This window comes from Sprattus sprattus (assembly GCF_963457725.1).
Source record: "Sprattus sprattus genome assembly, chromosome: 8".
In the NCBI taxonomy this organism is placed as follows: domain Eukaryota; kingdom Metazoa; phylum Chordata; class Actinopteri; order Clupeiformes; family Clupeidae; genus Sprattus; species Sprattus sprattus.
Genome location: NC_137927.1, coordinates 11,198,387 through 11,213,899, shown reverse-complemented (window position 1 = coordinate 11,213,899; position 15,513 = coordinate 11,198,387). Strand labels below are relative to the sequence as shown.

Below are 15,513 nucleotides of genomic sequence, written 5' to 3'. Positions count from 1 at the left end.
TGACGCTGCGTTAAAGGAACCTGCATGTGCACATATAATTTTCCATTGCTAATATTAGCTGTATCTTATAATAAGGTGAGTTGAGGCTGATATCCCCTTTGCTCTCGTGTATACCAATGTTCTTCTCCGGATTTATATCATATCGAATGCGTTACATACTGAAGAGTTTCTATTTTCTGAATAGAGCTAACAGTCGCTAGCAAACGTTACATCACTAGCTGGCTAACAACAGGGTGAAATACATCTGCTAACGTTAGCTATCTGTGAAGCAGTGCAGTTAGGTATAATGAGACAGATACCCAGTTGAGAGCATGAATCCTCATGATATCCTTCTCAAACCCCTACTCGATTAAATAACTCATCACAGATTACAATCAATAGCCTATTACCCTAATCAACAATACTTATTTATTTGCTCGTAAAAAGTATGGTGATGTCAGCTAATTGCAAGCTAATGGTCAGACAATGGTCTGCCTGACCTTCAATGGTCTGTGTGACATTATATGTAGGAAACGTTAGCAGGTTGACACCAAGTTTGCAGTGTCACTCATCTGGGGCAATTCAAAGGGTAATGATAGAAATTAATCAGAATGGTCTTCCAGATCAAACTAAAACATTATAGATCCTGTGCACTATGTTGTAACTGCCAAGACTGTTAACTTATTTTTAATATTTTTGTGTGTGTACTTCTTGTTTGTATTTGTAGACATTGCTGGATACTACCTCTACTGATAGGGTCAGATTGACCAGTCACTGATTGGGACATCAGGTGACCCAGCTCCCCCTGGTGTTGCTCTGTCAGGTGAGAGGGCAGTAAGGTATGCTCCTTGGGGTATGATCAGATAAACCGCACAGCGGGGGCAAGAGAGAGCCTCTCCTCCAGTCGACTGAACGATTAGGCTCATAATTCCTCCTCTGGTCCTCATGCCTGTGTCATGTGAGTCCGGTCAGTCGAGGCACCCGGTCTGACCCCAGGCAAAGGGGATGGACGCCGAGGCTATGGTGCTGACTCTTATTCTGCCTGTCAGTTAGATCCAAAACAGATTGTGGAGGTGGTGTTGCATTCTGTGCCTGAGACCCATTGGCCTCACAAGAGAAATGTGATGGGCCAAGGGTGGAGGAGGAGGATGGGGATGAGTGCTCTGTTGTGGAGAGGCAGACTGCTCATTTATAAATGCTTTTAGCACAAACAGCACTGTTGTTTTGACAGCGGTTTTGAGTGTAACATGTGCCGACAGGGGCGCAACAAATCGAGGGAACAAATGACAATGCAGCATTGTGCGAAGGCTGGACAGAATGACAAAGAAATCGCCCTCAGAGAGGAGTTGCCCGGACCTATAAATATATTGTCCGTTGTTGTAATGGAAAAAAGGTCATAATTTGTTTTGCATGTAGTAGGTAGTGCTCTTAAAAAATAATGTTTATTTCCTTTCCTTTAGACACGTTGTGTGTGTGTTATTTCTATTATGTCAGTTTTTATCAATATGTATCTGATTGTGCCAAATAATACCACAGTCATAACATGTCAAACGTTTCCTGAGTGGGTTGTTTGGCTTTCTGTATCATTCCGCTCTTCGCAGAGAAGCCTGCTGCAAGAACATAATGGCACAGGATAGGAGGGCAGCAAGATTAGCATCAAACCCACAGTTTGTTTGCTTAGTTTTGAAAGGAAAGTAATAGTCCCAGATGCATGGACAAGCAGACAGGCAGGGCTCCCGTTTAAAGTCGTATTCTTCCAGATCCCGTGGTTTCATTCCCATTCTCTGTCCAAAAACAAACACACAATCTATATTTTATATATTTTTAGGGGCACTTCGTTAGTATTTCAACAGTGGAAATCCAAAGGGCAGGAGATAAAGTTACACTTGTTGATTTTCATTTGATTTGATAGCTACTTATAGACACTGTTTGTCTGAATGAGGCTGCGTTTAATGTTTTAGTTGGCATGCATGGGGATCAGCTGTTAATCAGCTGGCTGGTGAGCTGATTGTGAGCAGCTCCCTTGATTAGGTCTGGGTATTCTCTCCCTTTCTCTCTCTCTCTCTCTCTCTCTGACTCACTCTCTCTCTCTCCCCATTCAAAGCCAAACGAGTGAGAGGTCAAAACAATAAAGGTGAGACACTGTGTTCCACGCCATTGTGGGGGAAACGGGTTGAAAGGTGGCGTGTGGTGCGGTGCTGTGCCATGCCGTGTTTGCCTAAGGGTGACCTACCACATTGATAGCCTTGCACTCATCAAAACCTCATCCTGCTCAGCTGCTTGACTTGCCTTCATTTTTCATTCATTTTATTGCAATCAATTCGTGGTACTTAGTGTGTACTGAAAAGCACAGGGTGGGATTTAAGGAAAGGGAGGGAGAAAGGGGCATTTTTTTTCAGTTTACATCTGGTCATGTTTAACCAAACAGGTGTCACTGTATCTCATCTGATTATAGCAGGCTTAATCCTGATCGCCATGTTTGATAGCTTTTACAAAAGGACCTCCCGGCTGGTCCCCAGACCCTGAACCCTGCAGCATATTAGCGAGCACAAAGAGAGACATCAGTGCCCACCCTCAGCTGCCTTCTGCTGCCCAGAGCGAGGGGATCAGAGTGGAGGTTCCCCCCCACCCCCCTTGTTTCTCTCCCTGTCTCCCACCCATCTGGGATCTCAGGGGAACACTGTCTTATTTAACATAGGCTGGGCCCATGTAATCTTCTTAAGTCTCGCGTTGAAGCCAAACCTCCCAGCCCTCATGTTTCCCTAATTTCAAGACTGTAATGGCTACAAGCCTCCTAGGCCTTTTGAATCCTGAACCCCAACCCCCCCCCCACCAATCATCACCCCACCCCGTATCCCATTGCTCTCAGTCTATCTAACAGACTGTTTGATGTGAATAGACTGTGCTGTGTTTTACAATGGATACTATCGAGGAATCAATCTGCGAGGGTGTGATGTGGGGGGTATGTGATGTGTGTGTGTGTGTGTGTGTGTGGGTGTGGGTGTGGGTGTGGGTGTTTGTGGGTGTGTGTGTATAATGAGGGGTGGGGGCTAGACTCCAGGGGAATCTCCCAGTGTTGTGTAGCTGTAGGCTGTCCGTGGTCTTTATGTCAAATCAGCGGGAGGAAGTGTCTTACAACAAGCATTGCGAGCACTGATTGATGATAAACTCCCTGTCTTTGCTGTAAACTAGGTTGTTAAGCAGAAGAATAATCATGTCTATTGGCTTTGCAGAAAAGTGGTATATAATTATTTTGCCTTCCTTGGGCAGCATTTGGTATTTTCAGAATGCTAATTTGAACTGTCATTACAGGATGTAATGTTTTGGTGCTAGAGGCTTTTTTAATTTTTTTTTTGAGTCCTACGTAGTGTAGAGTAGCCATTCAGTGACATTCATATTTTCGATTGACCTGTCAGGAGAAAATGGGAAACTACAAAGTACAATCAAAGTGTATTGCCCAAATACAGGATGGGCCGTTAGACTTTAGATTAATACAGATTTTCTGCAGGAGCAGATCTTCTCTTACAGGTTTCCGTCTTATACTGGTCATGGAACCACATACTCCGAACCCTACTTTCTTCAGTCGCCCTTAAATCTGATGTTTGCTTTCCCTCCTCTTGCAGTTCACACATAAGCTAATAGAAAAGGGATTTAGGGTGAACTACATGACCCCGTTTATTGACTCAGTTGGCTGTGGCATTGACAGGGATGTTCATTATATTCATCATTGTCCTGTGTCTTTCGCTGCAAGAGGATCATTTCTTGGAAAAACGTCTGTGACCCACTCTGTCAAAGTTAAAAATGGCCCAGAGTAAAGCAAGTGTTTAAATAAACATACTGAAAAAAAAGACGGCTGAGTTAGATGTCAGTTTGTGAGCCCAACAGGAGTGTCTGTCGTTTCCCCGCTGTTGCATGCATCTGGGACCAAATGGCTGCAGATGGCTCAGCCATAAGTGCGTCTGTGACTTCCCTTTGTTTGGCAGTGCCGACATTTTACATGTAATCCTTCGGATTAAGACTGACTTTGGTGTTAATTTCCATCTGTAATTTATTATTCAATTTAGGTCGCTTACTTCCTCCACATCAGATGGGACTCTAAAATATGCACATGGGGATTTGAGGGAGGGTAGCGGAGATCCAATCTAGGATCCCGCGAGCGGCCGGCGCATTTCCAATGAATCCTGTTTGATTCCTGGCTAAAACCCCCACCCACTTTCCCCCGACACCCTGACGGTGTGCCATGGAAAACCAGGCGGCTGCATATGGACCATCTCTTGATATCATTCACTGGCCGTGTAATCTTATTATGCTAAATCGATAATCCTCACCTGCACTGAATGCCCAGACCAGCAGTGGTGGTGGCAGAGGGGGTGACGGTGTGATGGAGGCGGTGTGAGGGGCCTGTCTGATCCCCACTCTATCACAGCGAGCGGGTCATCACTGCGCGATGCAGTGCTGTCCATAGAGGTCAGCTGTGCAGAGGGAAAGGAATGGATCCTAGCTGTCTGAGAAATGCAAGGCAAAGGAAGTAACGAAAACATTGATTGACTCAGAATTACTTTGGGGGTGGGTGTTATTCAGTGATTGCATGAGAAATGTGTGGATGGAGTGATGGACCTTCCATGTGGGAAACATAACAACCTGTTCCATCCTAAGGTCAGGGTCACTCTTCCCCCCCCTTCACCACCAACACCAACAGATGCACTGTAGTATGAGGAAAGGAGAATAGGTCTGCACAAACAAAACGTGCTGCAAAAAAAACAAAAACTGGAACCAAATGTGACTCTTTCTGGGAGGCTGTGCCCCACCCTGCAGCCTGGCTAGAGCCCCCAGCTGTCCCTGAGTTTCTCATGCCCTGACCCACAGAGCCACTTTCAGTCAGGCAGAAAGGAGAGAGAGGGATGGGAGTGAGGGGATGAAAGAAGGAATGGATGGATGGGTTGGGGGTCGGGGGGGGGGGGGGGGGGGGGGGGGGGGGATCGTAGGTAGGAAGGCGCCAGGGTTTGGTCATGTAGGTAGGAGGGCGCTAGGTGGGGGGCATCCTTCCTCGAAGTTTGATCACTGTGAGATCTGGTAGGGGTGGGGGGTTGGTGGTGGTGGGGGAGTGGAATGGGATTGGAATAGAATGGGATGGAGAAGGATGGGATCGGATTGGTGGTGGTGGGGGGGGGGACTGGCGGTATGGTAGATGGTTGGTGGCGTAATGGGATTAGGTGTAGCACCTTTTGTGGCACAGGGATGGCCACCTGACACTTGGTGTGGCGGGAGCACAGGGAGTGTGTGTGTGTGTGTGTGTATCCTATGTGTTTGGACATAGCATTTGTTTTTGGGGGGGTTAATCCTCTCCCATATCTGAGATATCATTCCCGAGACGAAGGGGCTTTAGTTTGGTTTGTTTCTGCTCCGCTGACCGGGGTTAATTCCTTGGATGGACTAGTCCACAGGATGTGAGATGGGGAGCGAGAACAGAATTCATCACCTGCTGTCCATCAAAAGCACACGACTGTTATTCTTGTGTTGCTGGGATAGGCCTGATGGTTACCACCATTAAGGGGTTCGAAACAGTGCTTTTATGCCTTGCTTTCACTTTTTGTTAGACTTTTTTTCTAGTCAGGGGAGTACATTTTGGATGTGTACAAACATCCAAACAATGTCTTTATTGATGGATGTTGGTGAGCAAAGATTGACCCACACGCCTGGCTCATCTGCTAGCTGGACGACCCGAAGGAAAAGTCAATAGTGTGAGTGGGGATGCACTGTTTATTCAGACAACAGACAGAGTTTTATCTGTTTTAAGTGCCAGCCGCCAATGACAAACAAAAGAGCCGGGCCCTCCATCACCGTGGTGACCACAGAGCTTAGAAACCCTTTTATGTGAAATGGCCAAAGAAGGGGGCACACGTTGTTTGGCCGTGTCAGTGCCTTGACATCATGTACCTGGTACCTCAGAGGTGTTGAGAGCGAAAGCAGCTTGGGCAGATGATGAGAACCGCTGCTGTTTGGTCGTGATCAGGAGACTGTGAAAGCAGAACACCCAAAGTATGTCCTTTCACTCGCGTGTGCCTTGTGTCCTACATTGTTTGTTTATCTTTTTTTTCTCTCTTCGTAAAAAAATGCAATGATTGCCACGTGAGTGTGTGTTTCTTGTTAAATGTAGCAGCTAGAATTTTTGCCTTTGCAGAATTGTTTATGTTGACTTTTGCACATATGTACAATATAACACAAATGATACCTGTACATTTACAACGAATCTCTTGTCTTTTGTTTTTCTCTAGTTCTGCAACCCATTGTGGAATGTTTCGCAGCGCACTTGGAAAGACTGTGGGATTTGTCGGCTACACTATCCAGTATGGCTGCATCGCACACTGTGCCTTTGAATACATTGGGGAGTTAGTCTCTGTAAGTCTTTGAAGTCTATTTCCCATCTACCATGTTGTTGTAAGTCACATCAGACTCTTTCATCATTCACATCTGACAAAGTGTTTGTACCCATAGTGCACTGGGCCATCCATGGAACCCACCATCACAAGCAATGACATAATCTTATCCGAACGGATAAGTAGGCATCTTTACAGAATAGAAAAGTAAGTCAGCTGAATCAGTTACACAAAGTTGATGCTATTTTTTTCGCATGTCAAGTTGAATTGACTGGCTTAATTACCCATGCTGTACGCTGTGTATCTAGGAAGAATATATCAACATTGATTAACATACAGCAGTAAGCCAAGATGACTGATGGGCTTGTCTGTTTTGCCGATGTTATTGCTTTCTTTTTTAGGGGAGACATTATTATAGCCAAAAGCCCCTCTGATCCAAAGATGAATGTCTGCAAACGAGTGATTGGGCTGGAGGGGGACAAAGTGTGCACCAGTAGCCCCTCAGACATCTTTAAGACCCACACTTATGTGAGTATCGGAAAACAACTCGAGATCATTCCCTTCGTGTGCCAACCATCCCTGCATCCCTTGACTGCAGGAATGCATAATGTTGCATTACTTGGGATTGTTTTGCCAAGCTGGCTCTACGCCTTGACTGGAAATAGGCATTCAAATGCATGCTTCTTTTGCAGTTGGGTAAATGCCTCTTTCGCTTGCAATTGCTTTTCCAAGGCATTATGAGCAAAGAGGCTGGGGACTACTATGTCACTGAAACAGCTGTTATTGCTTTTTTTTATTACTGTTGTCACCTTTGCCGTCTGCAATTTCTGTGAAGCCCGTAGTGTTAGTGCCAGCTGAGTAGACCAGATGATTGGGTAGCAGGACGAGGTAAAGGCCTTTCTCCTAGGCCTCCTGACTCACAGAAAGCCTCCGTGGAAACCTGTATGTAAAAACTAATCGTGGAAAGTGGGGATTTTTGTGCAGTGACTGACAGGTTATAGAAGTGGCCATGAAAAGCAAGTTGGTGAAAGACCAGCATGGTTTAAGGTGCATCAGAAAGGCAAGTATAAGCCGTGATCCATGACCTTATAGACAGAGATGAACCTTGTACATACAAATCTGATGACCATGTGGGACAACAAGGTCTTTTTATGTAGATTTTTCACTCTCACACACACACACACACACACACACACACACCCCCACACACACACACACACACACACACACACACACACGTGCACACTCATGTCAGGTCTAGCCGTGTCAAAGCGGAGTGCATGTGGGCATCGGTGAGTCCTACAGCAAACAAACAAACAGCGAGGAGGTTGTTGACGGCAGGCTGGTGTGTCATCTTCTGAGTTCAGAGTCGCCGCCGTACCTCCCGAAAATTTTTGCCTTTTGCCTCAGAGACATAACAAATTGGCTCGCTACCGATCCCCGGTAATCTTAATGCACCTGAATGCAGGTGTCACAACAAAGACACATGAGCCGTGCAGGAAAACAGGAGGAAAAAAAGAAGCGTTAGAGCGTCTTACGCCGAGGGGCATTCAGCAGGGATCAGGCAGAAACCCTAAATGGCAAGTTGGATTCTGCAGTCTCACTAAGCGAAGGTATTAAGAGGTTCACGGAGGACAAGCTGCACTCCAGAGGATCAGGTTTCAAGTACAAGAGAAGAAAAATGAATGACAGGTTGACAACAGTTTGAGTCAAAGTGTTTCCCAGCTGATCTTCGCCTTACCCTTCCTGCCGATGGCTGCTTGGATCAGAAGAACTTAAGGAACTTCTACTGTGTGCCATTTAGATGATTACATGACAGCATTGCATGCCATGTTCGGGCATATCTAGCGTCTCTGAATGATGTTTGGCTGAGTGAGTTGATGGTGTCGTACTGACTTCCCTCATTTAACTCAACACTTTGTGTGACGGTGTGTGTGGGATCATGTGGGCTGGCGGAAGGCGAACACCAAGTTGCATGATACTGCTGAGTGTATATTGATGTAAAGTCATTATCTTCGCCCATGCTCATTCAATCAGCATTACAGTCTCGTCACTCACATGGCGTGAAAGAACAGTAGTCGTGCTCTAGGTCACATGTGCTTTCTGCCCGGTAGCTTCTTTTGGGAAGTGATGCATAGTCTGTTTACATAAACTGCTGAAGTAGTTGATGCTCATGTTATATGCAGTTTCAGAAGCCTGCCTGGTCTTTGTAGATTATAAAAGCATATCATCAGGTTACAGTTAGGATGCCCGGCGGAGCAGGCCACAAAACTCGGAAGAGACAAGAAGCAGGAGTGGCCAAAATGGTGATTTATTCATTCCAAGGTGCCGGGAAGGCTTCAATACATTGACAGCATAACAAAAGAAAAGAAAAAAGGGGGAAAAAAGTTTCAAGTGCAGAGTTGATAGTATTGATTTTTTTCTTTTTTTTTAACACAATACTTGGAGAATAAATATGCACGACACATTAAAGCATCTTGGTAGCTTCTCGAAATTGGGGTACTGGTGCTCAAACACTCTCCCCATGTTGGTCACATGTCTACTATAGCAGTGAATATTTCAGTCTCAGTCTTATTCCATAGTCAACACAAGTAACACTTAACGCAGATACTTTTTGTAAGGTGACAGAGTTTGTATCGTTTCCCGACAATAAACAACCATCATAAACAAACGAAGAACAAGACATCTGCAAATGAAACAAGCAATACATGCCCACAAATGTGATTGCAGGCATATAGTCTGATAATTCAAGTCCGAAAATTCAAAAATGAATCTTTTTATATGTAAAGAAAGTTGGGTGGATGGATGGATGGGTGAATTTTGTATTGATGGATAGAGGGAGAGAAAGATGGAAAAACAGACTGTAGGGTGAATGGATTAACCTTAAGAATCACTCCACATGTTAACTTAACTTTCAACTTTATTTGTTTCCGGAGGGCAATTAGTTTTGCAACAAGACATAGATATAGGACGATAAAAAATACATCACCCTTGCGTACACCCTTTTCATATAGCTACGATGTAAGGGGATATTGGTCTCTTTCTGTGTTGAATAAATAGAGCCATTCAAGCGTGTTCAGATACAGTGCTGTACACACAGAGAAATGTAAAGGAGACAGAACTGACAGGAGACAAAGCCTTCTGCTTCTCGGCTATAACAGATGATGAGCAATGTCGTTCCACTTCTTATGGATGAAAGCAAGCATATGTTTGCATGTTAATAAGATGTAATTGCAGCAGCCACAACATGCTGACATATGTTTATTAGATGCCGCGCTAATGAACTTCATTTGTATTTGCGAAGAAGCCACCTTGTTTTCTCTCTTGTTGGGTCAACATATAATCTATGAATAATCAGCCTCTTGATTAACCCGTCCGTCAAGATTCCACACTCGACCTTAAAACAAGTGCAGCGCAGTGAGTAAGGTTTCCCAAGCCGAGGCCTTCCCTTGTAGTCTCGACACCCTTGGAGTCTGTCCCCAGAGATAAAAAATCATAACTGTTTCTTCTCGTTTCTTATTTTTTCAAAGCCTCTTTTATGTGGGTGTAACATCATGAAAATGGAGAAAGAGAAGAAAAAATAACATTGTCCGGTGAAAAAGTTAAGCATCTCAAAAATAGAGCCCACTATAGTATGATGCCCATTATGACAAAATAATGTGTTATTGGTCCTGTCCGCACATATAGAGTGGACGAAGGAGAGTTAATTAGGGCCCTGACAGGCTCTCTCTCCTCGTGTGATGAGATTATTCCTAATTGGTGTCAGAGTGGATCAGAGCTCGCTCCGCTGCAGTCTCGGCTGGCAGGCCTAGCCCTGGTCTAGACCCGGGGAGCGGCCCGTGAAGGCGTGGTCCTGCACCCCCAACACCCCCCCAACACCCACCAACACACACACACACACACACACACACACACACTCTCACTCTCTCTCTCTCTCTCTCTCTCTCTCTCTCTCATCTACACTTTCTCTATCCCGTCCCTCATTCTCTCTTATCTACTCCTTCTCTCTCTCTCTTGCTCCACCCCCCCACCCCCCCTTTCTCATTTGGTCTCAGTCTTTCTCTGTCTGTGTAGAAGACATAGGGTGAGGTTGGTTGGGGTTTTGGGGGGGGGGGGGGGGGCACATTCAAACCATCAGCCATAACGACCCTGTCTGCAGAGCTGGCTAAAACCATGACCCTGTCATGTAGCGATGACCTGTCCCTTAGCCTCATAAAAGTGGGGGGATCACCCAGAGGATTATAATTACTTAGTTTAGCAAAAAAAAAAAAACACATTTAATTGCTTTGCTCAAACAGTTATTCTATAGCACTCACTCCAATAATAACGAGGGTGAATACTGTGAATAAGGACAAGGTAGTAAGGATGACTTTGTAGTCTAGTATGGGGATGCATTATTTTCTCGTAAATGTGCAAAGAAAAACACGTTCGAATAAATTTGGCATTTCATTATCCTTTTCCTCTGCACACCATGTCTAGGTACCAAAAGGGCACGTATGGCTGGAGGGGGATAACCTTCGGAATTCCACAGATTCCCGAAGCTATGGCCCAGTTCCCTATGCCCTAATCCGAGGGCGTGTGTGCTTAAAGGTAAGAGAGGAAAATGGCTGCACATCATGTACTACTCTCAGGGGAAAAGAAAACAAGAAAAAAAATTAAAGCAGAGCTTTAGATATTAATCCTATAAAGCACCTTTTAAAGACTTTACTTTAATTCATTTCATGGGGATTTCAGTTAAAAGAAAAAGAGATACCGCCAAACTCGAGACCTAGTTCTATCTTGGCTGGGCATCCTCCATATGTTGTGCCAGACAAGATATTCTCCAATGTGTAACCTTGGAACCAGGTCAGCTCACCTTCTGCTTGCCAGGACATCATATAGGTCAAATGATGACAAAATACTCCTAGCATACTGCAGGAAAACACTCCCTACCATAAATATTATAATATAAGCTCCTGTTTTGGCTTTTATTCTGCATTACAGTGGTATGGATGAGAACAGAGAATAAATATGCATTTCATGGATTTTGACTGAGGTAAAATGATGGCTGTTAATCCAAAGTGAATGTACCTTTTGTTTTCTCCCACACAGCTGTGGCCCCTGAATGACTTTGGGCCCCTAAGTGAGAGTCCAAATGAGAGGATTCCACGAAGTAGCTGACCCAATGCTGGTCTGTGTAGATACAATACTTTTCTAAATGATTTCAAATAAATATTTATGAATAACCACTGATGTTTCTGCCATTCATTGACAACAAAAAAACGTAGTCGGTGGATATGAAAATTTAGTTGTTACACTTTTTATCCATTTCTCTCTTCTTTAATTTCTTATCTTTTTCTCATTGTGCCAAATCTACATAACTGACTCCGTAAGTATCTGTTTATTTCCTGTGTCGGCAGAGGTGCTGTTGTGACACAGTGGTATCATGCTCTATATCGTCTCATAAGGCAGTCGGTGACTCTTTAACTTTCTCTGCTGGTGTAGAAACACCTTTTTGTTTATCCCTGAGGGTCGTGTTCAGTTTTACCTGTTTTAGATGGCCTCTGAATTCCCACTGCACTCCCCTAAGCTATGAGCCACGGTTCACTGGCCGTTCGCTAATAAAACATGTGAAAGGTTAATTGCATTTGCACCACATGTGACTTGTTTCGGGTTAGGAGTGACGAGCCATTAAAGATTTAGGGGAGTTTTCCCAATGATGGAACCTTAGTCTGAGTAGATGGAGCCAGTGTCGGTAGACTTTCAAATCCACTCCATGTCCAGGTCCACTGGGTGGGCATTTACGAGCCACTTCCATGCAATCAGCCCCTTTAAAGTGATGGCTATTAGATTCCTTATTATTAGATTAAGCAAACATTGTGATATGTCGGAGTAAAGGTAGACCTTTTGAGATTTTGGATTCCACCAAACTGACGCAGGTTTCACACTTCCATTTCATGCATGAGTTTCCTCACATCATAGCTGGACTTTACAAAACCCCTGCAAGACAGAATGAACTTAGACAGGATCTTTGAAAACGAGTCTGAAAAAGCCAAACTTGTGGCAGAACTTCTGTCAAATGAGTATTTACCATGGATCAAGCAGGAAGCAGCTGAAATAAAATGTAAAAATTCCCAGCCTCCTTCCCAAAATAGTGGGCTGTTAATTTTATGTTTATTTCCTCTCTCTTGTGGTTAAACAAACCTTGTGTTCAATTTTTCAGCAGGCTGCAAAGGCAATCATAAAATTTTGTATCCTTTTTCCTTTTTAGCCCTGCAATATTTATAAGCACTTAGTAAAGCCAAGGTGCTTGGATAAACTTGGGCGAGGGCAGCTCCCTCTCTCTGCTCTCTGATACTGATGCTGCAGTGCCAGGGCAGATTTCATCTTTTCCGTTGCAGCCTGTGTGACCTATAATGAGGGTCAACTGTCACCAAAACAACAGAAACCAAAAGCGCGTCAGTGTGACTAAGGATCAGGGTAACGTTCCGTTCATGACGTGTGGTTTGCTCAGTGTGGAGTTTGTTTGTTGTCGTATATGGTTCAGCGGTGAACAAACTGATACTGGTGAAAAGAGATAAAACAAACAGGCTAGGGGGTTCCATGAAATGTGATGATCTCGGAGAGACTGGGATATAATCAAGTCTTGTTTAGGAGTCTTAACTCGGAAATCTATATTGTAAGCTGGCCATTGTCAGATATGTTGATGTGTAACTGAGCTTTGATTCACATAAAATGAAATTTCAAGCTCTTTTGAGAACCCCAAAATATGAATACTGTAAGGCTGTGGATTAAAGCCTTACTTTTGATTCTATTCCATCTGATTCTATTTGGTTATTTTATTTGATTCTATTCCATCTGATTCTATTCCATCTGATTTCTATTTGGTTATTCTATTTGATTCTATTCCATCTGATTCTCTTCCATTTGATTCTATTTGTCTCGACTCCATTCCAGACCCAGCCACAGTAATGTGCATTCCCTGTGAAGCAACCCAAGGGGTTCGTCCTCTGTTGTCCATTTTACGTCCTGCACCAATAGAGTTTGTTTCATCACAACTTTTGGAGCGGAGAGTTTTCTGAAATGTGATTAACTCGTGGAATAAGTAAGAGTATTTGTCTATACCAGAAGTGGCCTCTCTCCAACAACAGGTGAAACAGTCACCAAAAACAATACTTAAAAAAAAATAATTTGAAATACAGAAATGTGGTAATTTTCCTGCTACAGACATGAGGTTGTTTTCCTGGATTCAACTACCTACTAGTATTACAACCTGTGAAACAGTGCCACCCTCACCCCAGGCGACAAGATGAATTTCTCGACTTGTTCACCACCATAGATATTTTTGTCCATTATCTCCAATGTAATTCTACATCACCTACCCGCGGACAATTTCATGTACCTCTCCATCCATACTTTAAATAATACATAAGTTAGATAATTATATACGGCAACTCTATGTTGGGATATAAAATTGCACAATGGGTTAACTCTACTCCTTGCCACTTCTGCTGCTGTATAGGGTTATGAGGTTATGGGAGGTGAGTGGTTAGCCTACCTGAGCGTTCCTTAGGGGCCGATCCTGCTGACCAAGCACTAATGAAGCAGAGACAGGAGTGCTGAGCCACGCTGGCATGGATGAGTCGACAGGAAGCTGTCACAGGGAGTCAGCTGTGTCTCAAGAGTGCGGCTGCTCACCGGCAGACCACAAGGTGTACATAGATCCAAGCAGGGAGATGTGTGGACAGACTGAACAGCTGCCACCGGACTAGTGGACGTACCTGCCATCCCATCTCCTGTAAGACCTCCTGTCTAATGTCTGAATTCCAGACACCATTGGGCTTCTTTGTCCAACATCAGCGATTCAACGTGAACAGAGGTGTCTGTTGACATGAGTACAGTTTTCAGATAAAACATTTTTACAAATCATCTTTCCAGTAAAATAGACTGACTCTAAAGTGATTCACCTCAAGGTCACACAGAGGTCCAGGCAGTGGTCATCTGCTGTCTGTGTTAGTGGTGTTAGGTCATTTAGTGTTAGCCATCCTGTGAAAGGGTCATGATGCAACTGTTTGAAACTGCAGAAACATAGGTATGTTGCTTGGAAAGGCCTATCCGGGTCAGCGGAGGACAACGGTGCTATTATCACGTTTGCCTATTTGCCAGGTCTACAGTGGAACATTTTGAAGTATAACTATGACTTTATGTTTGCTTCCCGTTGTATTGTTTGGATGAGTGGGTCAGGGGCCAGCCAATATCCGGTTGATATAAAGACAGATTTTACTGGTCCCTACTTGCCACATACAATCACACTGAGAACACAGAGAAACCCAAGTGAAAGGGACTCATCAGGGTTGGATTATTGAGAACATGGGTATTGGGTATTGAGAGCTAACTCCTGTGCCCATGCCTGGAGTACTGTACATGCAAACAAGATCAGATGTTTTGGTATCCTTTCCACGGCCAGCAATTAAGATTTATAGAGGTTCATAATCCAGATATCTTCTGAAATCTTGCTGCACTGCAGATGTTCTGGGATCAGTGGTTTGAGCATATAGATCTGGAGCTGTGGTGGGAGCCAGAGGGAAGTTTTTTAATTGTGGTGTGTAAAGTGATGAGACGGGCATCACTTGCAGTTAATCTGCATAGCCAAAAGTAGTGGTGAATAGGAATTTAGTTCATAATGTTAAGCAGAAATGCATGCATAGGTTCCTGTTTACAATATCCGTACAGAAGGAAATTCACCATGCCCATCTGTGCTGAAGCAACAGATGTGGTTCTGTTTTGCATCAGAAAAAGAGGGGTACTTCTGAGCAACTTTAGGTGAACCAATTTCTCTTCGATCTATCTCATACATAAATGCATCCGAGGGGTTTTAAATTCACACTGGGGTTCTCTCTTAATTTCGGTTGGGCACAGAGATAAATAAACTCAATCACGATCAAGAACTACAGAAAGGTGTGGTTCACTCTTCATAAAAGAGACTTGGCTTTCTCATCGAACTTTGATGCCTCTTCCTTTCCCCCCACATCTCTCCCTCTCCCTTGCTCCCTCTCCCTCCGTCACTCTTTCCATTTCTTTTTAGCTGATGAGAAATTGACTCCCCCTTTTCCTAGTAACACTCCCAGGCCTCTCTCTTTTAATCAAGCCTCAATGAAAGGCTTTAATTAAAACTTCA

At 44.1% G+C, this 15,513-nt stretch overlaps 1 protein-coding gene across 1 annotated transcript; it reads left to right on the top strand.

Annotated features, from left to right (window-relative positions):
- The first annotated feature begins 14 nt into the window (after window positions 1-14).
- Window positions 15-11,584, top strand: immp1l (inner mitochondrial membrane peptidase subunit 1). The gene is made up of 7 exons (XM_080844178.1): window positions 15-75; window positions 707-802; window positions 6,255-6,378; window positions 6,475-6,563; window positions 6,758-6,884; window positions 10,836-10,946; window positions 11,448-11,584. The coding sequence occupies exons 3-7, from the start codon at window positions 6,274-6,276 to the stop codon at window positions 11,514-11,516; spliced, it is 501 nt and encodes a 166-aa protein (XP_080700304.1). The 5' UTR covers window positions 15-75; window positions 707-802; window positions 6,255-6,273; the 3' UTR covers window positions 11,517-11,584.
- The last annotated feature ends 3,929 nt before the right edge of the window (window positions 11,585-15,513 follow it).